This window comes from Gorilla gorilla, chromosome 13, assembly GCF_029281585.2.
Source record: "Gorilla gorilla gorilla isolate KB3781 chromosome 13, NHGRI_mGorGor1-v2.1_pri, whole genome shotgun sequence".
Taxonomy (NCBI): Eukaryota; Metazoa; Chordata; class Mammalia; order Primates; family Hominidae; genus Gorilla; species Gorilla gorilla.
The window spans coordinates 119,550,466-119,577,884 of record NC_073237.2 but is presented as its reverse complement, the minus strand read 5'-3'; the positions used below and the strand labels follow the sequence as shown (position 1 = coordinate 119,577,884).

Genomic DNA, 27,419 nt, shown 5'->3' with positions numbered 1-27,419 from the left:
CTTTATCACATCTTTATGGATTCTTAGAAGGAATACTTTTTTATTTTGGTTTATTTTTTATAAAAAGGTTATTCTATGATGTAATCATTTGGGACTTATTGTTTTTACTTAATGTAATGCTAAAATTTATTCATAATGTTGCATGTCATTGTAGTTCATTCACTTTGTCGAATAATCTATTATCTTAATGTACATAGTTTAATTCATTTACCTGTGAATGGACGTTTCACATGTTTTCCAGGTTTTTGCTATTGTGAACAGTTTTGCTATGAACATTCTAATATGTGTCTGTTGTTTGTACATGTGTGAGTTTCTCTTAGTGTATACCTAGGAGTAAAATCCCTGCATAATAGGTTATGGGACTTCAATTTGTGGAAGACTGAACATTTTTTCCTACCATCAATACATAAAAAGCCACTGTGGGTCCACATTTTTTCCAGTTCTTGGTATTTTTAGACTTCTGGTGTTTTTGGAGCTTAAATAGATGTAAAATGGTATTTCATTTTTATTGCATTTGGTTGATCTTTTTTTTTTTTTTTTGAAACAGATTCTTGCTCTGTCGCCCAGGCTAGAGTGCAGTGGCACGATCTCGGCTCACTGCAGCCTCCGTCTCCCAGGTTCAAGCGATTCTCATACCTCAGCCTCCTGAGTAGCCGGGATTACAGGCGACTGCCACCGCACCCAGCTAATTTTTGTGTATTTTTAGTAGAGACGGGGTTTCACCATCTTGGCCAGGCTGGTCTCAAACTCCTGACCTCGTGATCCACCTCAGCCTCCCAAAGTGCTGGGATTACAGGCGTGAGCCACTGCGCCCGGCCTGCTTGATCATTTTTTATAATAATGTTTCTTCTATTTTTATTGGTTTTGTGTTTTACCTTCTGTGAAATGCTTGTTCTTGCCTTTTTTTTCTGTTTTTTTCTTATCCTACTCCTGGATTTTTTTTTCTTTTCTTTTGGAATATAAAAAGACTTCTTTTTATATTCTTGATGTTTATCTTTTGTTGGGTGTATGTATTCCAAAAATCTTGTTTGTAACTTGTCTTTTTACCATCTTTAGGGTGTTTTTTGATGACCAAAAGTTCTTGATTTTAATACTCAGATTTATTTTATGGTTATACTTTTGTGTCTTTAAGAAATAATTGACTTTTGTTTTTCTCATTTTCGATGCCCATATCTGTTAACTCTGTAGTTGACACTTATTTAAAGGCTTGAGATTGCAGTGGTAGAATAGATGAAGAAGATAGTTTAAGAAAATGAAAGAACAGGAAGCATTTTCGAATATACCAGTATGTATAACTACAAATTGCTCATTCCCAACCACTGAATAGAAAATAAGCCTCTGTTAAAAGCTAGATTCACATTTGTTTTTTGAATACAAGTATCTGAATAAGGTTCACTGGTCTGCTACCATGACTTTTCCCTAAATTCTCAGCAGCCTATATGTTTCTTGAATGATTTACCCTTTCTCTGAACCTTGTTTATATATATGAATAAATTTGTGTGTGTGTGTATGGCAACCATTGATGAGAAAATGAGTATGACCAGTGTAATTTATCGAGACAAATTTATTATTTATTTTGAAAATTATTTTTATTACTGAGCTTGAAAATATTTCATTCTGCTTATCAACATTGTATGGTAAATACCTGTATCTCCTGTCACTTCCATGTATGCAGTCTGTTCTCTAGCAGATTTGAAATCTGGAAACCTCCCTCACCAGCACACATGTGCACACATACATGCACACATACACCCCATACTCTTTTAGAGCCATCCTCTTTACATGTTGTTTCTGCTGTTGGGAAAGTGTACATGGTGAACTTCTTGTGGTTTACTAAGAAGAATATGATTGTAGGCATCACAAAAATAACATATTGTGTAGTACTTTATCAAATGCTTTTACATTTTTTCATTTAATTCTTACCACAAATCTATGTGCTTAGCTGGGCAGGTTATCATCCCACTTTAGAGTGTGTTGTTAATACTGAAGCTTGAAGACATAAAGTCAAGTACTTTCCTGGTATTTGTAGATGCTTCGTAAGTATTTGTTGGTTAGATGGATGAATAAATGGCTAGTTATGCTCACCCTGATGTTCTTTAGATTATACCATAGCATCATATTTAACTGTGCCCCAGCTGAGGTCTTGATATGTAGTAGAAACTAGAATGTTTATTGACTAAGACTTCTAAGTATTATGGGTAACTAGTTCTAGACTAGCCTTCTTGCCGTAAACAATTATGAAACTTAACAGAATATATGTGGGAAGATTTTCAGGCTTTGGGCAACAGGCTGCACAGGATTGTGATCTTGACATTTATGAGGAGAGCTCAGTGATTACTCCTGTTCTCTGCCTGAGGACAGTTTGCTGAGCTGGAATGCAAGCAGAGCATGTCACCTAACCATGTTGAGGAGGCAGAGGTTGGAGTTTGGTACACTTGAGACAGCTAAAGTGTTCGGGGAAGGGAACCAGACAAGAAGAAGCTGTACAAGAGAGGTTCCCAAATGTTTGTTTGTGAGTCTCTTGTGAATTCTTGTCAGAGTGTTGGGCTGTCCATGATGGGGAAAGACTGGAGGGTTTATCAGGTGGCTGCCACAGGATTGGCAGTGGAACAAATACTAGAAGTATGTGGCTAGGGGATGTTAAAACTTTGTCCCAGCCACAATTGAGAGACCTCCCAGGCATCTGGATGAAATGCAAGAAAGACCATGTGGTAAAGCTGGGGTAAGCAATACTGTTAAATCATAGCCATACTTATTCATGTATATATTGTTTATGGATGCTTTTATACTACAATGGCAAAGGTCAGTAGTTGCCACAGAGACTGTGTGGCCCACCAGTCTACAATATTTACTATTTTGCCCCTTAAGAAAAAGTTTGCTGACTCCTGCACTAGAGTAAGTCCTACTCTAGGACCCTCTTAACAACAAACTGTGCGCTAGCTAAGGTCTGTGAGCAAATCCTGATGAAATCTGCGGAGAAGGCAGAACTTGGAGGCTGAGTTCTGCCAGGTTACAGGACTTGGGAAGCATCCTGGGCTTTCCATAGATCTGTCCTAACAAAAGTATTACTGGAGTTAAAATTAGAATGTTTTGGGGCAGTATTACCTTCTTTGGTGCTTTTTGCAACCTTCATTGTAGTGACAGTGACTTTAGCCAGCACCCTCGAATACTTTGAATGTCTTGTTTACTCCCCTAGATAATTCTATGTTGGAATATGTCTCATTCCACTTAAAAAAAAAAAAAAGCTTACAGTCTTCTTTGATGGAGAACTTTCTTATATCTTCTACTCAATACCAATATTTAGTTTACATTGAATACTTATTTTGCTAGTACCGGAAGGCTAAAACCAAAGCTAAAGTAGCTTCTTGCTAAAGAGAATCAAAGTTCCTTTTGTTTCTACGTATCTTACGTGTTCACATAATTTTAAAAATATTTTGAAATTAGAAATTGTTTAAAGCTTATAGACAAAAATAGAATATGATAAACAACTGTGTGTTCACCACAAATATCTCTCTCATATTCTAATGTTTTACCAAACTTGTTTCAGATTTTTTCCTCTAAGAAATAGTAGCTCAGATATGTATTATGTGTATATCCCTCCCTGATGTGTTCTTTTTTTGAACTTTTTATTATACTTTAACTTCTGGGATACATGTGCAGAACGTGCAGGTTTGTTAATAGGTATACACATGCCTTGGTGGTTTGCTGCACCCATCAACCCGTCATGTACATTAGGTATTTCTCCTAATGCTATCCCTCCCGTAGCCCCCCACCCCGCTTTCCTGATGTGTTCTAATCCTACTTTTCCCAAAGGTAACCACTCTCCTGAATTTTTTGTCATTACTTTGAATGTTTTTTATGCTAAAAAAGTATGTCTGTATCTCTCTCCATAAATGATATGTAACATTATCTTATGTTTTTTCAAGCTTATATTCAGGGCATCACTTTGTTCATGCTATTCTGCAACTAGCTTTTTCCTCCAACATTGTTTTTGACTTTAGACATGATGAAATGGATCACTGTCATTCATAAACTGTGCAGTGTATATCTTTATTCTCTTGTTGATGGACATTTAGATTGCCAGTATTTTGTGATTATGCACAAAATCAGTGCTACAGTAAATGTTGGTGTTGTCTGTCTTATTGGGTTTCTGTGTTGAAGTTACTCTAGGTGCTGTAAATAGAAGTGGTATCATTGCTTATAGGGTATCCGCATCTTTGACGTTATCAGTTACTATTAAATTGCTCCTCGAGCTGTTTTTTTTTTATTCTTTTATAGTTTCACCTGCTTTGGTTTTATGCAATTAGACATAATGGACTTTCCAAAGCAGAAAATATGACATGAAAATCTCATTTTACCACAGAAAAATGGAAAGTTGGTTGATTAGATTCTTAATAAATTTGTTCATATTCAAAAAATCTTCTTGGCTGGGCGCGGTGGCTCATGCCTGTAATTCCAGCACTTTGGGAGGCCGAGGTGGGCAGATCACCTGAGGTCAGGAGTTCGAGACCAGCCTGACCAACATGGCGAAACCCCGTCTCTACTACAAATACAAAATTAGCTGAGCGTGGTGGCGGGTGCCTGTAATTCCAGCTACTCAGGAAGCTGAGGCAGGAGAATCACTTGGACCCGGGAGGCGGAGGTTGTGATGAGCCGAGATTGCACTATTGCACTCCAGCCTGGGCAACCAGAGTGAAACCTGTGTCAAAAATAAAAAAAATAAAAAAAAAATCTTATTATGGAAATGTTCAGACATACACAAGTAGCAAGAACCCCAGTGAACCATAAAGAACCCCCTGTCATTCATTTTCAATACCTATCAACATATGGCCAATTGTATTTTACTTCCTTGCCCCTGCAACTGGATTATTTTTTTAAAATCCCAGATTTCCACATTCATAAGTTCATCTGTAAGTAGTTTGGTATGTATCTCTAAAAGGTATGACTCCCCCATTCCAAAATGAAACTCACATAATGCCATTATCACACTCCAGAAGTAATCCCCAAATGTCAAATATTCAGTGTCCGAATTTCGCCAGTTGTCTGTTTTTTAGCTTTATCTACGGTATTTAAAATATGATTACATTGCAAAAACATATACTTTTAAGGAATAGTTTTAACTGATCTCATAGGAATGTACTTGCAGATTTCTCATGTATCATAGAATCATATTCAAGTGGACTTAAAAAAGTAAAAAGTAATCTAGGTATAGTTCACCCCATTTCCTTATAAGCGATGGAATTGAGGCTCAGAATTGAGGTTTGTTCACAATTGGCGAACACGTTAGGAGTCGAGCCAGAACTGTAATACAGATCTTTTGACCCCAATCTATTGCTTTTACACCAATTACATTGGATGGCCTATCTTAGATTCTTCTTTTGTCCGTTACCTCCAAATTACTTTTTCCAGTGGTTTTTCATAAATATCAGTAGTACTAATCTTGTGATTTACGTCAGGTTTTAAAAGGAGTTTGTGAAAGGGTTGAATTATAATATCAACACTTGAGCCAAAGATATTGAATTGTTCTGAAAAGCTACTTGTCTTTTCTGACCTAGATACACAGTTTCCAACTGTGGCAGAGGATGCCAGAAAGAGAAGAATGAATAGTAGCAAGAGCCTGGAAATTAAATTACTATATTACTGAAGGATTTAATATACTTATTAATTTTTAGCACTTTTAAGTAGTATAAGATAATTTTCTTGTATGGACACAATATTGGTGAATCTATGTATTTTTTTTGTAGGTTAAAACCTGTTTCTTTGCTAAGCTGAATATTATTATTTTTGCTTGTTTCAAAATTGGTCATTTGTTAACATTACTGCTTGCTTATAACTGGATTGCAGGTTCTAAGTTCGTTTTGCAAACTTACCTCATTAAGAGAAATAATCGTGTCCATTCTGTCTCCAGATATGGGTTTTGTTTGTTTTGTTTTGTTTTGTTTTGTTTTGTTTTGTTTTGTTTTGCCATGCTCTGTGGTACAGAATGGCAACAGAAAGTCTTTTGAGAATCAAAGACACTGTTTTAAGCTTGTTTACCAAGGTATTGGTTTACCCTTCAGTGTTAAGTGTGCTTCAGCAGACAGAGGAGGACAGAGAATATTTGAATTCTTTTTGTTTTTGAGACAGTTTTGCTCTTGTTGCCCAGCTGGAGTGCAGTGGTGCAAACTCGGCTCACTGCAACCTCTGCCTCCTAGGTTCAAACAATTCTCTTGCCTCAGCCTCTCAAGTAGCTGGGATTACAGGTGCCCGCCACCACACCTGGCTAATTTTTGTATTTTTAGTAGAGATGGAGTTTTGCCATGTTGGCCAGGCTGGTCTTGAACTCCTGACCTCGGGTGATCTGCCCACTTCGGCCTCCCAAAGTGCTAGGATTACAGGCGTGTGAGCTACCGTGCCTGGCCGAATATTTGAGTTCTTTTTTTTTCTTTCTTTTTTTTTTTTTGAGATGGAGTCTTGTTCTGTTGCCCAGGCTAGGGTGCAGTGGCGCAGTCTCGGCTCACTGCAACCTCTGCCTTCTGGGTTCACGTCATTTTCCTGCCTCAGCCTCCCGAGTAGCTGGGACTACAGGCATCTGCCACCATGCCTGGCTAATTTTTTTTTTTTTTTTGTATTTTTAGTAGAGACGGGGTTTTACTGTGTTAGCCAGGATGGTCTCGATCTCCTGACCTTGTGATCCACCCACTTCGGCCTCCCAAAGTGCTGGGATTACAGGTGTGAGCCACCACACACAGCATATTTGAATTCTTAACTGTTTCTTGGCACATTACCCCTTTTTCCTTTTAGCCAGATTTGTCACAAAATCTGTAAATTCTAAAAATAGTCTGATGACCTCTATTACTCCCTTTTAGTTAGAAGAAAATAAATAGCTACGGAGTCATGTACTATTCTGGTGCTATTTCATGTTTGATCGTGGTTTAAAGGAATAGATGCCAACTTGAGCTTTTTAAAGATCACTGTGTGAAATCAAATATATACCTGCTCTTTGATTTGTTTGTGGAGACAGTGATGTGAATTGGAAAAGATGTTGGGGACCCCAATTCTAGGGTTAGTTCTGCAATTACTTCACTGTGTGATCATAGACAAATCATTTAACATCTTTGTATATTTGTGCTTTCACATTTTAAAAGATTATAAAAAAATTTATCTGTTCTTTACTGGTTTTCAGGATCGTGTGAGCATTGAATGTGATCCTGTATAAGAAAATATTTTGAGAAATTCGTTTGTGTTTCTCTTTTGTGCCAGACATTGTTTTAGGTGTGCAATGCAGAGTAAACAAAGACACCATCTGCCAATGGTAAATCCTATGCAGAAAAATAAAACAGATGTGCTTTGGGAGGGGCTGCTGTGAGAGAGGTTGCTTTTTTTGTTTGTTTGTTTGTTTTGTTTTTTTGTTTTTTTGAGACAGAGTCTTGCTCTGTTGCCCAGGCTGGAGTGCAGTGGCGCGATCTTGGCTCACTGCAACCTCTGCCTCCTGGGTTCAAGCAGTTCTCCTGCCTCAGACTCCCGAGTAGCTAGGACTACAAGCGCCTGCCACCATGCCCGGCTAATTTTTGTAATTTTAGTAGAGACAGGGTTTCACCATATTGGTCAGGCTGGTCATGAACTCCTGACATCAGGTGATGCACCAGCCTCAGCCTCCCAAAGTGCTGGGATTACAGGTGTGAGCCACCGCCCCTGGCCAAGGTTGCTATTTTACATAGGGTGGTCAGAGATAGGCTCATAAGATGACATTTGAGCAGACACCTAAGAAGTGAGAGAAGGGGTGATGTGGATATTGGGGGCAAACTAGCAAGTGGAAAGGCTCTGAGATGGGAACATCAGCAAGGATACTATTGTGAGTAGAGCACGGTGAGTGAGGAATAGTGATAGAGGTTGAGGCCAAGAAGTTAACGGGAATCAGATTATTAGGGCCTTATAGCCTTAATTATTGTGAAGTATTTACTCAGAGACAGGAAACTATTAGAAGGTTTTGAGCAGAGGAATGCTGTTACCTAATTTAGATTCTTTTTTTTTTTTCTTTTTTAGGGATGGGATCTTGCTGTGTTACCCAGGCTGGCATGCAATGGAGTGATCAGAGCTCACGGCAGCCTCAAACTTCCGGGCTCAAGTGATCCTCCTGCCTCAGCCTCCCAAGTAGTTAGGACTGAAGGCACACGCCACCATGCCTGCCTAAATTTTTTGTAGCGAGAGGGTCTTGTTATATTGCCCAGGCTGTCTTGAACTCCTGGCCTCAAGCAGTCCTCCCATCTTAGCCTCCCAAAGTATTAGGATTACAGGTGTGAGTCACCATGCCTGGATGCTAATATAGATTAGCAGGAATACTCTGGATGCTGTTGCTGAGAATAAACTCTGGGGAAGGGTTTATTTTCAGGTGGGGAAGTAAGATAACTAGTTGGAAGGCAATGTATAATCCAAGTGAGAGATGGTGGTTGCTCTGACCAGGTTGGTTATGGTGGACGTGGTTAAAAGTCATCAGATTTTATTTTACTTTTATTTTTTAGATTTTTAAATTTTAATTTTCAGTTTTTTAAGGGTAGATAGTAGGTGTACGTATTTATGGAGTAGGTGTGATGTTCTGATAGGCATACAATGGATAACAATCACATTAGGGTAAATGGGGCATCTATCACTTTAAGCATTTTTCATTTCTTTGTGTAACAGACATTCCAATTATACTCTTTTATCTATTTTTAAACGTACAGTAAATTTTTGTTAACTGATGAAGGAAAGAATTCTAAAGCCAGTAAGACAAAAGCATCAGATAACCTACAAAGGAAAACCTATCAAAGTAACAGCAGACCTCTCAGCAGAAACCTTACAAGCCAAAAGAGATTAGGGTCCTGTCTTCAACCTCTTTAAACAGAACAACTGTCAGCCAAGAATTTTTTATCCCACAAAACTAAGTTTTGTAAATGAAGGAGAAATAAAGTCATTTTAAACAAATGCCAGGGGAATTTGTCCCTACCAAACCAGCACTACAAGAAATGCTAAAAGGAGTTATAAACCTTGAAACAAAAGCCTGATATGCACCAAAGTGGAAAGCTTAAAACCCACAGGATCTGTAAAACAATTATACAATGAAAAAAGCAAACAAACAAACTAGGTAACAACATGAGGAAGAGAATGATACTTCACATCTCAATATTAGCATTGAATGTCAGTGGCCTAAACTAGCTGCAGCTAACATACAGAATGGCAGAATGGATACAGAATCCAAATATCTGCTGTCTTCAAGAAACTCACCTAACAGAGAAGGAGTCCTGTAAACTCAGAAAAGTGGAAAAAGGTATTCTACATAAATGGAAACCAAAAGCAAACAGGAGTAGCTATTCTTAGACAAAACAAACTTCAACAACAGTAAAGGCAAATATAGTCACTATATAATAATAAAACAATCAATTCAACAAGATATTACAATTCTAAAGTTATACTCACCTAACACTGGAGCTCCCAGATTTGTAAAACGATTACTACTAGACCTAAGAAATGAGATAGACAGCAAAACAATAGCAGTGGTAGATTTCAGTACACCACTGACAGCACTAGACAGATCTTTGAGACTAAAAGTCAACTGAGAAACAGTGGACTTAAACGAAATGCTAGAACAAATGGACTGATATTTAGAGAACATTCTACCTAAGATCTGCAGAATATACATTTTTATCAGCACATGGAACATTGTCCAAGATAGATTATATGACAGGCCACAAAGCAAGTCTCAATAAATTTTAAAAAATCGAAATTATATCCAGTATCCCTGCAGACCACAGCGGCATAAAACTAGAATTCAACTCTAGTTTGTACTAGTCAAAGAAGTACTGTTCTGGAAGTACTAGTCAAAAAGGAACTCTCAAAACTGTACAAATACATGGAAATTAAATATTCTGCTCCTGAATGATATCTGGGTTAACAATGAAACCAAGATGGAAATTTTAAAATTCTTTGAAATGAATGATAATAATGAGACAAGTTATCAAAACCTTTGGGATACAGCAAAAGCAGTGCTGAGGGAAAGCTTATAGCACTAAATGCCTACATCACAATTTCAGAGCACAAATTGACAACCTAATGTCACACCTCAAGGAACTGGAGAAACAGGAACAAAAAGCTAGAAGAAGAAGTAACAAAGATCAGAGCAGAACTAAATGAAATTCAAACACACAAAAAATACAAAAGATCAGTGAAATATGCTGTTGCTTTGAAAAAATAAACAAAATTGATAGACCATGAGCTAGATTAATCAAGAAGAGAGAAGGCCCAAATAAGCTCAATTAGAAATGAAACTGGTGACATTGCACTTGACACCACAGAAATGCAAAAGATCATTCCAGACTACTATTAACACCTTTATGTGCACAAACAAGAAAAGCCAGAGGAAATGGTCAAATTCCTGGAAACATACAACCTTCCTAGATTAAATCAGGAAGAAATAAAACCTTGAACAGACCAATAACAAGCAGTGAGATTAAATCAGTAATTAAAAAATTGCCAGCCAGGCATGGTGGCTCATGCCTGTAATCCCAGCACGTTGGGAGGCCGAGGCGGGCGGCTCATGAGGTCAGGACATCGAGACCATCCTGGCTAACATGGTGAAACCTGGTCTCTACTAAAAATACAAAAAAAAAAAAAAAAAAAAAAAATTAGCGGGGTGTGTGGCAGGGCGCCTGTAGTCCCAGCTACTCAGGAGGCTGAGACAGGAGAATAGGGTGAACCCAGGAGGCGGAGCTTGCAGTGAGCCAAGTTCGCGCCACTGCACTCTACCCTGGGTGACAGAGTGAGACTCTGTCTCAAAAAAAAAAAAAAAAAAAAAAAAAAAATTGCCAACAGAAAAAGCCCAGGATCAGATGAATTCACAGCTGAATTCTACCAGACATTCAGAGACTTGGTACCAATCCTACTGAAACTATTCCAAAAGATTGAGAGAAGGAATCCTCCCTAGATCATTCTGTGAAACCAGTATCACCCTAATTAGAAAACTAGGAAAGGACACAACAAAAGAAGAAAACTGCAGAGCAATTGTTGTGATGAACATAGATGGAAAAATCCTCAACAAAATATTAGCTAACTGAATTCAACAACACATCAAAAAGATAATTCATCATGATCAAGTGGGTTTCATGGCAGAATGGGTACAGAATCGAAGTATCTGCTGTTTTCAAGAAACTTGTCTAGTAGGAGTAGTTTAAAATATGCAAGTCAGTAAATGTGATACAGCACATAAACAATTAAAAACAAAAGCCATATGATCATCTCAATAGATGCAGAAAAAGCATTTGACAAAATCCAGCACACTTTATGATAAAAACTGTCAACAAACTGTTGAGAGTAGGCATGGAAGGGACCTACCTTAAAATAATAAAAGCCGTCTGTGACTAACGCACAGCCAACATCATACAGAATGGGGAAAAATTGAAAGCATTCCCCCGAGAGCAGGAACAAGACAAGGATGCCCACTTTCACCACTCCTATTAAACATAGTTCTGGAAGTACTAGCCAGATCAGTTAGGCAAGAGAAAGAAATAAAGGGTATCCAAATTGGAAAGGAGAGAGTCAAATTGTTGCTGTTTGCAGATGATATGATTGTATGGCTAGAAAGTCATAAAGACTCTTAGATTTGATAAACAAATTCAGTAAGGTCTCAGTTTGTAATATCAGTGTACACAAATCGATAGCACTGCTATACACCAGCAATGATCAAGCTTAGAATCAAATCAAGAACTCGGTCCCTTTTATAACATCTGCAAATAAAATAAAATACCTAGGAATATACCTAACCAAGGAGGTGAAAGATCTCTACAAGGAGAACTACAAAGCACTGCTGAAAGAAACTGTAGATGATACAAACAAATGGAAACACATCCTATGCCCATGGATTGGAAGAATCAATATTGTGAAAATGACTATACTGCCCAAAGCAATCTACAGATTCAATGCACTTCCCATCAAAATACCAACATCATTTTTCACAGAATTAGAAAAAACAATCCTAAAATTCGTGTGGAACCAAAAAAGAGCCTGCGTAGTCAAAGCCATTCTAAGCAAAAATAACAAATCTGGAGGCATCACATTACTGGACTTCAAACTGTACTACAGGGATACAGTTACCAAAACAGTATATGGTGCTGGTATAAAAGTAGGCACATAGGCTGGCTGCGGTGGCTCACGCCTGTAATCCCAGCACTTTGGGAGGCTGAGGCGGGCAGATCACAGGTCAAAAGATCGAGACCATCCTGGCCAAAATGATGAAACCCCATCTCTACTAAAAATTAGCCGGATGTGGTGGCACGTGCCTGTAGTCCCAGCTACTCGGGAGGCTGAGGCAAGAGAATCGCTTGAACCCAGGAGGCAGAGGCTGCAGTGAGCCCAGATTTTGCCACTGCACTCCAGCCTGGCGACAGAGCGAGACTCCGTCTCAAAAATAGAAGTAGGGACATAGAAAAGTGAAACAGAATAGAGAGCCCAGAAATAAGCCAAATATGTACAGCCAACTGATCTTTGATGAAGCATACATAAACATAAATTGGGGAATGGACACTATTTAATAAATGGTCCTGGGAAAATTGGCAAGCTACATGTAGTAGAGGAATGAAACTGTCTATCTCTCACTATATACAAAAATCAAGATGGAACAAGGACTTAAATGTAAGACCTGAGACAATGAAAATTCTAGAAGATAATGTTGGAAAAATTCTTCTAGACATTGGCCTAGGCAAAGAATTTATGGCTAAGACCCCGAAAGCACATGCAACAAAAACAAAAATAAATAAATGGGACCTAATTAAACTAAAAAGCTTCTGCAAAAGAAATAATAGAGTAGACAGACAACCCACACAATAGGAGAAAGTATTTTCAAACTACGCATCCAACCAAGGACTAGTATCCAGAATCTATAAGGAACTCAAATCAAGAAAAAAAAAATCCCATTAAAAAGCAGGCAAAAGGCTGGGCGCCGTGGCTCACACCTGTAATCCCAGAACTTTGGAAGGCTGAGGTGGGTGGATCACCTGATGTCAGGAGTTAAAGACCAGCCTGGCCAATATAGTGAAAATGTGTCTCTACAAAAATACAAAAAAAATTAGCCTGGCATGATGGCGGGTGCCAGTTAGCTACTTGGGAGGCTGAGGTGGGAGATTTGCTTGAACCCAGGAGGTGGAGATTGCGGTGAGCTGAGATCGTGCCATTGCACTTCAGCCTGGGTGATGGAGTGAGACTCTGTCTCAAAAAAATAAAAAATAAAAAGTAGGCAAAAGACATGAATAGACATTTCTGAAAAGAAAATATATAAATGGCCAGGATACATATGAAAAAAATGCTCAACATCACTAATCACCAGGGAAATGCAGATTAAAACCACAGTGAGATACCACCCTACTCCTGAAAGAATGGTCATTATTAAAAAGACAAAGAGCCAGGCTCCGTGGCTCACGCCTGTAATCCCAGCACTTTGAGAGGTCTAGGCAAACAGATAACTTGAGGTCAGGAGTTTGAGACAAGCCACCCAACAGGGTGAAACCCTGTCTCTACTAAAAATACAAAAATTAGCCGGGACATGGTGGCGGGTACCTATAATCCCAGCTACTCGGGAAGCTGAGGCAGGAGAATCGCTTGAACCCGGGAGGTGGAGGTTGCAGTGAGCTGAGATCGCGCCACTGCATTCCAGCCTAGGTGACAGAGCAAGACTCCGTGTCAAAAAAAAAAAAAAAAAAAAAAAAATATGTTTCACAGCAACTTGTATGGAGCTAGAGGCCATTATTCTAAGTGAAGTATCACAGGAGTGGAAAGCCAAGCTATGAGTAAGTGAAAGCTAAGTTATGAGTACCCAAAGGCATACGGAGTGATATAATGAATTTTAGAGACTCAGAAGAGGCACGGCGGGAGGGGAGCCTGGGATTAAGAAAAAACTACACATTAGGTACAGTGTACACTACTTGGGTGATGAGTGCACTAAAATTTCAGAATTTACCATTTTATATTTCGTCCATGTAACAAAACCCACTTGTACCCCAAAAGGAATTGAAATAAAAAAAATTACTGACTGTAATCACCCTGTTGTGTTATCAAATACTAGATTGTTTTCATTCTATTTAACTATGTTTTTTGTACCTATATACCATCTCCACTTCTTCCCCACCCTCTCGGCCTCTGATAACCATCATTCTGCTCTCTATTTCTTTGAGTTTAATTGTTTAATTTTTAGCTTCCACAGATGAGTAAGAACATTTGAAGTTTGTTTTTCTGTGTCTGGCTTACTTCATTTAACCTAATGACTTCCAGTTCCATCCATGTTGTTGCAAGTAACAAGATCTCATTCTTTTTTATGGCAGAATAGTACTCCATTATGTGTATGTACCATATTTACTTTATTCATTCGTCTCTTCATGGACATTTAGGTTGCTTCCAAATCTTGGCTATTGTTAATAGTGCTGCAATAAGCATGGGAGTGCAGTTACCTTTTTGATGTACTGATTTCTTTTCTTTTGGGTATATACCTAGCCGTGAGATTGCTGAATCATATAGTAGTTCCATGTTTAGTTTTTTGAGGAACCTTCAAACTGTTCTCCAAACTGGTTGAACTAATTTACATTCCTACCAACAGTATACAAGGGTTTCCTTTTCTATATATCTTTGCCAGCATTTGTTATTGCCTCCTTTTTGGATAAAAGCCATTTTAACTGGGATAAGATTATATTGCATTATAGTTTTGATTTGCATTTCTCTGATGATCAGTGATGTTGAGTACCATTTCATACACCTGTTTGCCATTAGTATGCCTTCTTTTGAGAAGTACCTATTCAAATTTTTTGTCCATTTTTTAATTGGGTTATTAGATTATTTTTTCCTATTGAGTTGTTTGAGCTCCCTGTATATTTTGGTTATTAATCTGTTGTCAGATGGATAGTTTGCATCTAATGGAACTATTTTCTTCCGTTCTTTGGGTTGTCTCTTTACTTTGTTGATTGTTTCCTTTGCTTTGCAGAAGCTTTTCAACTTGATGTGATCCCATTTGTCCATTTTTGCTTTGGTGGCCTTTGCTGTGGGGCATTACTCAATACAGCATTGCCCAGTCCAATGTCCTGGATAGTTTCTCAATGTTTTCTTTTAGTAGTTTCGTAGTTTCAGGCCTTAGATTAATTCTTTAATCCACTTTGATTTGATTTTTGTATATGATGAAAGATAGGGGTCTAATTTCATTCTTTCGCATATGGATATCCAGTTTTCCCAGCACCATTTATTGAAGACCCTGTCCTTTCCATAGTGTATGTTCTTTGAACCTTTGTCACAAATGAATATCCACTGGAGATGTATGGATTTACTTCTGGGTTCTCTATTATGTTCCATTGGTCTTTGTGTCTGTTTTTATATCAGCATGTGTCTGTTTTTATGCCAGCACTATGCTGTTTTTGTTACAACAGCTCCGTCATATAATTTGAAGTCAGATAATGTGATTCCTCCAGTTTTGTTCTTTTTACTCACGATAGTTTTGGCTAATCTGGGTCTTTGGTGGTACTGTGTAAATTTTAGGATTTTATTTTTTTCTATTTCTGTGAAGACTGTCATTAGTATTTTAACAGAGATTGCATTGAACCTGTAGATTGCTTTAGGTGGTATGGACATTTTAACAATATTGATGCTTCCAATCCATGAATATAGAATATCTTTTCAATTTTTTTGTGTCCTCTTCAATTTCTTCCATCAGCACTTTATAGTTTTCATTGTAGAGATCTTTCACTTCTTTGGCTACGTTTAGTCCTAGGTATTTAGTTTTATTCACAGCCATTATAAATGGGATTATTTTCTTGATTTCTTTCAGAGTGTTTGCTGTTGGCATATAGAAATGCTACTGATTTTTGTATGTTGATTTTGTATCCTGCAACTTTACTGAATTTGTTTGTCAGTTCTAATAGTTTTTTTGGTGCAGTTTTCAGGTTTTTGCAAATATGAGATCGTATTATCTGCAAATAAGGATAATTTGGCTTCTTTCCAATTTGAATGCTCCTTATTTCATTCTCTTGTCTGATTATTCTAGCTAGGACTTCCCAGTAGTCAGATTTTAGATAGTGTTGTAAGGTATAGGTAACAGGATTTAATGATGGATCAGATGTGAGATGTGGGAGGAAGAAAGGAGTCAGGGATGACTTTCAAGTTTTTGGCATGAACAATTAAAGGGATGAAGTAGTTGCCTTCTCTTGAGGGAGGGAAGACCAGGAGGAGCAAAGTTGTGTGGTTTTTTGTTTTGTTTTGTTTTGTTTTTTGTTTTTGACACATTAGGTTTAAGATGCTTATTAAACATCCAAGTGGATGTGTTGATTATTTATTTGAATGTGAATTTGGAACTCAGGTCCATATGAATTTGGGAGATCCTCAGTATATAGATGGTATTTAAAGTCTCAAACCTAGATAACATTGCCAAGGGAATGTTGAAGGAAAGATAGAGAAGAGATGAAGTCTGAGGACTGAGTCTTGAGGCACTTCAGCATTTAGAGGTTGTGGAGGTAAAGAAGAAAAGGATACAAGGGAGTAATTTATAAAGTAGGAGGAGAACTAAGAGAGTGGTGTCTTAGATGGAAGCTAAGGGAAGTAAAGTGTAGGGAACAGTCAACTGTGTCACCTGTTGCTGAGAAGTCAGCTAAGAGGAGGACTGAGAATTATTCACAGCATTAAATACCATGGAAATCCTAGGGGACCTTGACAAGAGCTGTTTTGATGGAGCATTGGGATGAGAGGCTGATTGGGATGGATTTAAGAGAGAATGGAAGGAGAGGAAATAAAAACCCAAAGTGTAAACTCAGTTATGCTCTAAAATGAGAGCAGAGAATTGGGCTAGTAGCTGTAGCAAAGCAAGAGGTCAAGGATGGTTTTTAATGTTTTTTCCCTTTTTATTTTTATTGATGGGTGCTATTACAACATGTGGGAATGCTGATAGAAATGACCCAGTAGAATGGGTAAAATTGATGATACAGGAGAGGAAAGAGAAAAGAGGGGATGATTACTGAGTGACATCCCAAGTAGGCAAAAGGAGGTGGGATCCAGTAGAGTTTGAGTTCAGGAATTTGCATTAGATAGGAATGGGGACAGTTCATTTATAATAACAGGAAGGAAGAATATATGGTTAATGATGCAGCAAGGTTGGCAATTTGCATGAAGTAGGAAGCAGGGTGACCTGTTGAATATGAAGAGGTAAGAGTATAGATGATTGAAGAGACAAGAGAAGTGTGAGAAAATCATTAGGAGAGTGAGGAAGTGAATGAACATTTAACTTTTTCATTGAGGCTCCTACTTGCATTTTAGGTGGGACAGATCTTGGACACTGCAGGATATTTTGCATTCCAGGGTCCCAAATGCCAGGATTACCTACCTAGTCATTCTTACAACTAAAAAAACTTGACTTCACATTTTCACATCCCTTAGTTTCACATCCCATAGAACATCCGAATAGTTCTAACTATTGATTATTGGGCCTTTTGAGGCTAATGGTCATGAAAAAGACTAATTAGCATGATTATGTGATACTTTTTTTTTCTTAGTTATATTTAATGGTACATGGTTAATGATGTGGTGTGGCCAAGAGGGTTGGATTTAACAGGGTTAGAGTTTTGCTAGGAGAAGGCAAGAGAAGCAGTTGCTGGTGTGAATGATAAGTGATGGATCACGTAATTTCGGTTGGATAAGGACAGAAATGAGGGCATGAAAAGGATGAGGGACTGTGAAAGGTGGTAGCATTAGCGATTATAGGTCCCGGTGGGTTGTGTTTGTCTAAAATAGGAAAGAAGATGAGAACATTGGAGGAAAGGAATACAAGGACTGGAGAAGCCTGAATTTTAGAAGGGTCATCTCTGCGGTTATTAAAATTCTAATATTTATGCCAGAAGTAAAGTTGAGTGTGTCACTGAGCTAACTACAGTACTAAAGTCCTGAAGGAATGGGATAGGGTTTGGGGGATTAATCCAAGATGGAGAAGTCAAATAAGTAATGGAATTTGTGCTTATGGAGGACGAGTCAGAAATTCCCTGTTAGTCACTGTGGTGATGACTGCCATGGAAATAATGGGAAGAGATGGTGACCTTTTGGATGGAACCTCCTTAGATTCTGTGGTTATGGCGCTCTAAGGAAGGATAAATTTAGGGTTGAATTCAAATTCTGTTGAGCCTCTGCTGAGTGCAGGGTGATGAACTAGGTGCTGTGGAGATAATAGTAAATCATATCATTAAAACTGAGTAATAGAAATATAAAGGAAGCTGAAAAAGTGCTGGATGGCTCAAAGGAGGAAGAAATTATATAAACTGAAGTATTAGGTAAGGCTTCATGGAGGGGTAGATTTGAGATGGGCATTTGATGAATAGAGCAATGACAAATCATGATGGCGTAGTGGCTGCAGTCCAGGTAAGGGAATCGTTTAACTCAAGCTTAGCGGTAGCACATTGCAAGGTGTTCTGGCATAGAGTCATTATTCCCGTGTTGACTGGAGCTATGGTGGTGAGAGAAATGACAAGAATGACGATAGGACCTTGGATGCCACTGAATATTTGAGTTTAGTGCCAGTTGCTTAGGTAATTAGTGGTTATTGAAGGTTTTGAAGAGGAGTCTGATGTTCTCAAGGTAAAATTTTCCTCAATGATGGGCTGAAGTGGGAATAGTATAGGAGAGGATAAATCCCCGTAAATGGTAAAACGTAGTAAAACAACTTTACACAGTGGTATACAAGACTTCCAAATATGTAAGTATCCTTGAATTATTAGATATCTGTAATAGTAAAACAAGGATTAAAACAAGATTCCTGTTCCTATGCACTATCCCCCTTTCCCTTTTTAAAAATTGAGATGGGGGTCTCTGTATGTTGGCTAGGCTAGGCATGAACTTCTGAGCTCAAATGACCCTCCCCTGAGCTCAAATGATCCTCCCACTTCAGCCTCCCGAGGGACTATAGGCCTGTGTCGCTGCACCCAGCCTTTGTTTGTGTTTAATTTAGACATCTTGCCTCCTTTGTAATTTTTCTTTTGTTGACTTTCCAAATAGCACAGTCTCATTTTCCTGCCATCTCTCAGGTTACTCCTTCTTTGAGTATAGTTGCGCTTCTTCTTTTGCTTTTTTTTGTATTCATTGGTACACCCACTCCCTTGGCCATTTTGTGGCTTCACATACCAAACTACTGAAAACTCCCAAATTTATATCCTAATCCAGACCTCTCTGCTGAACACTAGGTCCATATCCAGCTGCCTTCTTAGATGTCTAATAAATACCTCAAATTCAATGTCAGCATGTCCAAAGCTGAATTTCTGATCTTATTCCCAAAACCTCCTCTCCCTGGCACCTTCCTTAACTCAGTTGCTCAGGCCAATAACCTTAAAGTCAATCCTGATGCCTCCAGTTCCTTCACACCCCACATCCAATCTATTCGAAATGCTGTGGCTTTTACCTTCAAAATATATCCAGAATATGATCACTAAACTTCTTTAAGTGGCCTCCTTCCTTCCACTCTTATACAGTGTTTTCAACAAGTAACCATAGTGATCTTTTAAAGATATGACTTAGATGTTGTCATTCTGTGCTGAAAACCCTCTAAGGGCTCCCCATCTCAGAGTAAAAGCTACAGTCTTCAAAGTGACCAGAAGGGCCCTAAATTAGGACTTGACAAACTGACCCATGACCAAATTTGGCCCATTGCCTGTTTTTGTATGACCAGTGAGCTAAGAATGGTTTTTATACTTTTAAGTGGTTAAAAAATATCAAAAATTGATATTTTTTGATGTGAAAATTACATGTAATTCAAATTTCAGTGTCCGTAATTAAGTTTTATTGGAACAGAGCCACACCCATTTGTTTGCATATCATGTATGGCTACATTTGCACCATGAAGGCAGAGTTGAGTAGTAGAGACCTTATGGCATGAAAAGCCTGATGTATTTACTATCTGGCACTTTAAAGAAAAAGTTTGCCAGCCTCTGCCATATATGGTCTGGTCCCCTCACCCCCACCTTTCTGTCTTCTCTGCCCTCCTCTCTCCCCCCACCTCACTGCAGCCACTTTGGACTCATTATTATTCTTCCATTTAACGCAGGCACACCCTTCCTTAGGACCACTGCTTTAACTCCCCTGCCAGAAGTGCTCAATTCATAGACATCTGCATAGCTGTTAACCCCATCAAGTCTTTGCTTAGGTGCCACCTTTGCAGTGAACCCTTGACTATCTGTTAAAATGGCACTCCTTCTCCGTGTATTATCTGTGTGTGCTTACTCTGTTGCCTCCTCAACTTGCTTCCTCTCTTTTCCAAGCATTTCACACCTTCTAACATACTGCTTACTTTTCTTATTTTTATATTTATTGTCTTTTGATTATTTCCCTCTTCTGGGCTTAAACCATAAGGGCAAGGATTTTTGTCTGTTTGTTCACTGTTGGTAGCCAAAGTGCCTAGGACAGTGCCTGGGATATTACAGATGTTCGGTAAATACTTGTTGAAATGCATTGAATTTTTGGTTCTTTCAACAAGTGAGTCATCTGTCTGGCTGAATGTTGTTTTGTCACATAAGGCACCAGTGATTGAGAAGGGCTAATAACTGTTTATTTTAGTAAAGGGATGTGTTTTTCTGTTATCCACTCTTTTGATTGGTTATTCAATAAGAGCTTTTCCATTTTGCTCACTGACAGTAAATATTCAGGAATCTCATTCTGGTTCGACTTAGCTGGCTCATTCAGTATATTTTAGGTTCGGATTATAGCCATCGCATCTTCTTTGTACATACCGTTAATTGAGAAAAGACCTTTCGGCCTCTGCCCATTATTGCAAGCCTTCAAGTGATATGGTAGAATAGAGCTTTTCCATCATTATAGGTGTTTTTGGGTAAGGAGGAATAGCCGGAATTTGGAACTAGGTGAGGATTTTATATTAGCTATTGATAAGTAATTGATAGGTTTAACCTTCTTGCATGTGCCTTTTTTTTACATGAAAAAGAAGCTTCCAGAAGAAAATATTGAAATTCAGTGTTCTTTTCACATTACTATTGCATAGAAATAATGCCACCATGTAGAGAAAGTTGAATTTATTTGAAGGGATTTGGGGAGAGTATTGGATTTATATGTATTTGCTCTTACTTTCCTTAGTGTGTTCTTTTTTTTTTCTTTCTGAGATGGAGTCTCACTCCGTTGCCCAGGGTGGAGTGCAGTGGCACAATCTTGGCTCACTGCAACTTCTGCCTCCTGGGTTCAAGTGATTCTTCTGCCTCAGTCTCCCGAGTGGCTGAGATTACAGGCATGTGCCACCACGTTTGGCTGATTTTTGTATATTTAGTAGAGACAAGATTTCACCATGTTGGCCAGGCTGGCCTTGAACTCCTGACCTCAAGTGATCCACCCATCTCTGCCTCCCAAAGTGATGGGATTACAGGTGTGAGCCACCGCACTTGGCCCCTTAGTGTGTTCTGAGTTGATTCATCTTTGTATTCTCCATGCTACCAAGCATATACATACAAATTAATAGGCAATTAATAAATATATATTTACTTGTAAATCTCACATAATTTATCTTTTTTTCTTTTTTTAAATTTTTATTTATTTTTATTGTACTTTAAGTTCTATGGTACATGTGCACAATGTGCAGGTTTGATACATAGGTATACATGTGTCATGTTGGTTTGCTGCACACATCAACTCATCATTTACATTAGATATTTCTCCTAATGCTATCCCTCCCCCAGCCCCCCACCCCACGACAGGCCCTGGGTGTGTGATGTTCCCTGCCCTGTGTCCAAGAGTTCTCATTGTTCAATTCCCACCTATGAGTGAGGACATGCAGTGTTTGGTTTTCTGTCCTTGTGATAGTTTACTGAGAATGATGGTTTCCAGCTTCATCCATGTTCCTACAAAGGACATGAACTCATCCTTTTTTATGGCTGTATAGTATTCCATGGTGTATATGTGCTACATTTTCTTTTTATTATTATTATTATTATTATTATTATTATTATTATACTTTAAGTTCTAGGGTACATGTGCACAACGTGCAGGTTAGTTACATATGTATACATGTGCCATGTTGGTGTGCTGCACCCATTAACTCGTCATTTAACATTAGGTATATCTCCTAATGTTATCCCTCCCCCCTCCCTCCACCCCACAACAGGCCCTGGTGTGTGATGTTCCCCTTCCTGTGTCCATGTGTTCTCATTGTTCAGTTCCCACCTATGAGTGAGAACATGCAGTGTTTGGTTTTTTGTCCTTGCGATAGTTTGCTGAGAATGATGGTTTCCAGCTTCATCCATGTCCCTACAAAGGACATGAGCTCATCATTTTTTATGGCTGCATAGTATTCCATGGTGTATATGTGCCACATTTTCTTAATCCAGTCTATCATTGTTGGACATTCAGGTTGGTTCCAAGTCTTTGCTATTGAATCTCACATAGTTTATCTTAATGTGATCTTCTGGGAGAGGCAGTGAGGTGTCTTTTTCTAATTTTTTCTTGCCCATATTTAATATTGTAGATGTGCGGTGGTTCTTTCATAATGAAATAAAGCCTGTTTATTTTTACATAGCTTGTTTTAGGTGGCTTATATTAGTATTAACAAAATTGAAGGTTTCCTAGTCACTGTTTTGAGAGTAAATTTACTGGATTCCATAACAAACTGTTTGCAAAACATCACTTGGGATTTTTAAAGAAAGTATTTTTATATTCTCTCTATTGCATTTCAGGAAAAAAAATCCCAAAATATTTAAGTTTCATAGTTTGAATATAGATAGCATAGTTGTTTGTTGGTTTTGAGATTTTTATTTTTATTTTTGAGATGGAGTCTCACTCTGTCGCTCAGGCTGGAGTGCAGTTGCACGATCTCAGCTCACTGCAAGCTTCACCTCCTGGGTTCACGCCATTCTCCTGCCTCAGCCTCCCGAGTAGCTGGGACTACAGGCGCCCACCACCATGCCTGGCCAATTTTTTGTATTTTTTAGTGGAGACGAGGTTTCACCGTGTTAGCCAGGATGGTCTCGATCTTCTGACTTTGTGATCCGCCCGCCTCGGGCTCCCAGACTGCTGGGATTAACAGACGTGAGCCACCGCACCTGGCCTAGTTTTGAGATTTACCCAAAAACTTTGAAAATAAGTTTTTGGGAATTTATTCATAATTGCCAAAATTTGGAATCAATCAAGATGTCCTTCAGTAGTTGAATGGATAAATTGTGGTATATCCATACAACAGAATATTATTCAGCAATGAAAAGAAATGAGCTATCCATGAAAAGATGGAGAAATCTTAAATGCATATTGCTAAGTGAAAGAAGCTAGTCTCAAAAGGCTACATATATTATTCCAACTATATGACATTCTTGAAAAGGCAAAATTATAGACTGAAAAAAATTAGTGGTTACCAAGGGCTTGGGGGTGGGGAAGGTGGGAAGGTCAAATAGGTGGAGCATAGGGGATTTTCAGGGGTGTTAAACTAAAACTATTTTGTATGATACTGTAATGGTGAATGCATGTCATTTGTAAAAATCCATAGAATGTACAATGCAAAGAGTGAACCCTAATGTAAACTATGAACTTTAGTTAATAATAATGTATCAACATTGGTTTATCAGTGGTAACAAATGTACCACACTAAGGTAATATGTCAAGAATAGGAGAAACTATGTGTGGTGGGTGGTGGGTGGTGGGGAGAAGAGGTGTATGGGAGTTCTTTCCACTTTCCACTCAACTTTTCTATAAACCTAAAGCTGCTCTAGAAAATAATGTCCATTAATTGAAAAAAGTGCTCAATTAAAAAGTGACACACATTCCTTTATATATAACGCCACCTTCTGCGTAAGCTGTTCTAAGGAGTGCATAGTTAATATTTTTCTAGGCTTAGTTTTTCAGAGAAATTTACATACATCTGATGTATAAACAAAATGTTTCTATTTGACATTAGGAAATTTGAGGTGTGTTTTTTTCCCGAAACCATTTATTGGGTGTATACTATTTGTAAGATATTATTAGGTATTTTTATATAACCTGTCCATTTAGTTTGGAGTAGATACTAGTCAGCCCATTTCATGGGTGAGAAAACTCTGGCTCAGATAAGGGAAGTGACAAAGCTGGTACTTGACTCCAAAGCCTGTGTGTTCTATGGTCACATAGACTTTTTTTTAAATAGCTGAAGTTTGTCCTCTATAGGAAATATAAGTCCTTTAGAGCCAAAACAGTATTAAAGAGGATTGTCTAGATATGAATCTTGGCTCTACTGTTTACTTTATGGTCTTATTTAGGTTGTGTTATCTGTTTATGCTTTAGTTTCCTTATGTGTTAATTGGAGACAGTAATTGAGATTGTTGGGAGGCTTGAGTTAATATATGAAAAGTCTTAGGAACAGTGAGTACAAAGTCTGAGCTACATACATGTTATCTACTAATTAGTAGTGGAATTATTTCTCATTTTATTAAGAAAGGAAACAGAGACCCAAGGAAATTAAATGACTCTTTGAGTCACATAACTTCTAAGGTCATATAGCTATTAACTAGCAAAGTTAGTTTTTTAAGACCAGAATTTTATCCACTAAGTTGACCTTTTTTTTTTTTTTTTAAAAAAAAAAGAAAAACTCTTAAAAGCTATTGTAGTTTCTCCATTTCAGTTCAGAGTAAACCAGATATATTATAAATTTGGCTTTTTTCTCAATCAGATTGATAAATATTGGGGAAAAAGCATTGGTCTGTAATTTAGGTTTCAGACCATGTCTTGTCCCTTGTTTGCTGATTCTGTTTCATTTTTAAAATGAGGGTAGAGTTGGTCAGATGATTTTTAAGTTTGTTTTATAGCACCAATAGAACATACAGTGAATAGAGATACAGTTTTTTTTCCATGAGTTATTGCACTATGCTATCATACTCTGAAGTTCCCAGAGGTTCTTGATGGTAGGGTAGTTACCCCCATGCTAAATGACAGTGGAGTGCTGTACTTTTCATATTGGTGATCCATGATTTTTCCACTACATCTGAAGCTATTTCATAGCATTGTTCTTCCTTTTCTGCCTTCAATCTATTCAATTATTTTGAGAACAGGGTCGCTCTGTTGCTCAGGCTGGAGGGCAGTGGCGTGTTCATGGCTCACTGCAGCCCCACCCTACTGGGCTCAAGTGATCATTCCACCTCAGCCTCCTGAGCAGCTGGGACTACAAGCATGTGCCACTATGCCCACCTAATTTGTTGTTAATTTTTTTGGTAGAGATGGGGTCTCACTGTGTTGCCCAGGCTGGTCTTAAACTCCTAGGCTCAAGTGATCCTCCTGGCCTCAGCCTTCCAAATTGCTGGGATTACAGGCGTGAGCCACCATGCCTGGCTGGCTCCACATTTTTTTTTTTTTTTTTTGAGATGGAGTCTTGCTTTTTCGCCCAGGCTGGAGTGTAGTGGCGTGATCTTGGCTGACTGCAAGCTCTGCCTCCCGGGTTCACGCCATTCTCCTGCCTCAGCCTCCCGAGTAGCTGGGACTACAGGCACCTGCCACCATGCCTGGCTAATTTTTTTGCATTTTTAGTTTTTGTATTGTTAATTTGTATTGTTAGTTTCACCATGTTAGCCAGGATGGTCTAGAACTGGCTTCACTAATATAAAGAAAGCTTTTGTACTTTGTTTCACTTGTTGACTGAACACATAGCAATCGTTTTTGGCTGCTGGATTCACAGCTAAATAGTGACTAGCTGAATCCCTTAGAATGGAGTAGGGTTGGGAATGGGAGATGCTGAAGACTTTGGTTATATAGTAAGGTATTTATAGGAAAGGTAAAATCTTAATATTGTATTTAGTATTATGTTATTTAGATGGAGCATTTTTGAGATATCTCTTACTGTGGGATCATATTTTGATCCCTGTTTTTTGGTTGTCCAAAAGGATCCCATGAATTGCAGCACTTACGCATTCCTTCCTTAATGCGATATGAGTGATAATAAAGTAAGTTCCATTTATTAGAATCTCTTCTGTTAAATAGTATCTTTTTTTAAAGAGATAGGGTATCGCTCTGTTGCCCAGTCTGGTCTCGAACTTCTGGCTTCAAGCAGTCCTCCCGTCTTGGCCTCCCAAAGCATTGGGATTACAGGCATGAGTCACCTCACTTGGCCTAACTGATAATATTAAGAAACTGTTACTGACAATAGGGTGTTTCCTTATTAAAGGAAATTTAATTTAAAGGAAAGATATTTAAATGAAGAGAAAGTTATTTTCTTTGTGAGTTTATATGATATATGGTATGTAAATTATGTCCTCTTATAGCCACATAGTTAAAGCATGTGCTGTATTTTGATGTTCTGTTTTTTTTTTTTTTTAATTTTTTTCTCCTTTTCTTGTAGCTAGGTTTATAATATAAGTGTTTCATCATTGCTCAGAAAAGTTTACTTTTACTATGTCTGGAATAAAATCTCATAAAGGTGGAACAAAATAGGTAACAATGATTAGGACTCTGGATAGAAATAATACTGTGGAAATCTGGTGAGGGACATCCAGGGGTAATGAAGTCAGGATCTAGTGAATATTCAGGAGTCTGGCATAGCAGTGCATACAGGGCCAGGGACAAATAGGGCCTTTTGGGAGTTAGGAAGTAGAGCCAAAAAAGCATTCTGAATTTTAGGCTGAAAAAAATTAAAGAACAAACATTGTGCCAACGTGTACTCTTTAATGGCAGTACCCAATGTAAAAGCATCATGGAATAATCATTGGTATTGTTATATTTTCAGGTGTCTTTACTGAATTTTCAGATGGGTCTGAGTAATGCCAATTTCTAATTGAAAATCTAATGGTTAACTGCAACTTGTTGCCATCAGTGGTAGTATTACTCTTTCAGGTGGTGCTTCTTGACTGAATCTCTTTGCAAATGTATTTATCTCATTGAGTGCTAGTCAGCCAGCTGCCACATTGTAGCTACAGGAGGCTTACTTTTCTGGCCATATCACCTAGGCTCCTGGGCCCAGGCCTTCAAAAGATGTGTTAGCTTTTTGTTTGAACTGAGGGAATTTTCCTCTATTGAGTTTATTTCTTTTTAATCAGGAACATGTTTATGGGTTGCACACTCATATTGGAAGCTAATAGTAAATAAGCATTTTTGAAGTTGTTTTCCTCTTCTCTTGCAGGTGTGTTCCAGAGAACAAGCCTTCAGACATATTTGCTATATTGACGCTGAGCTGTCAGGGGACTCAGGCTTATGAGGAGGTATTGTTACACAAAACAGTGTCTAGTGAAGACGACAAGAAAGAGGGGAAAGGATCGGAAAAAGAAGCTAAAATACTATAGAAAACCATGGTAGGTTACTGTGGATATTTTCATAATTTAGTTACAAAAGACTCCAGTAATTTAAAATTGGAAATGTTAACAGTGAGGGCAAATGAAAAACAGTGGTGTTAATTTTTGGCTTTAGTGTATCATATAAAGATGGCACTCTACTATTCAAAGCGAATGAATTCAGATTTACTACAA

The 27,419-nt window shown here is 38.2% G+C and overlaps 1 protein-coding gene across 9 annotated transcripts in view; it reads left to right on the top strand.

Annotated features, from left to right (window-relative positions):
• Positions 1-27,419, top strand: part of STRBP (spermatid perinuclear RNA binding protein) — a 158,935-nt gene that overhangs the window by 56,861 nt on the left and 74,655 nt on the right. For all 9 annotated transcript variants that reach the window (XR_010130358.1, XR_010130357.1, XR_010130356.1 and 6 more), the window contains one exon: positions 27,077-27,245. Coding sequence is in view for 6 of the 9 variants with exons in the window: in XM_063696772.1 (XP_063552842.1) it covers positions 27,243-27,245 (3 nt within the window). In the remaining 3 variants the exon portion in view is untranslated. The remainder of the gene's footprint in view (positions 1-27,076; positions 27,246-27,419) is intronic.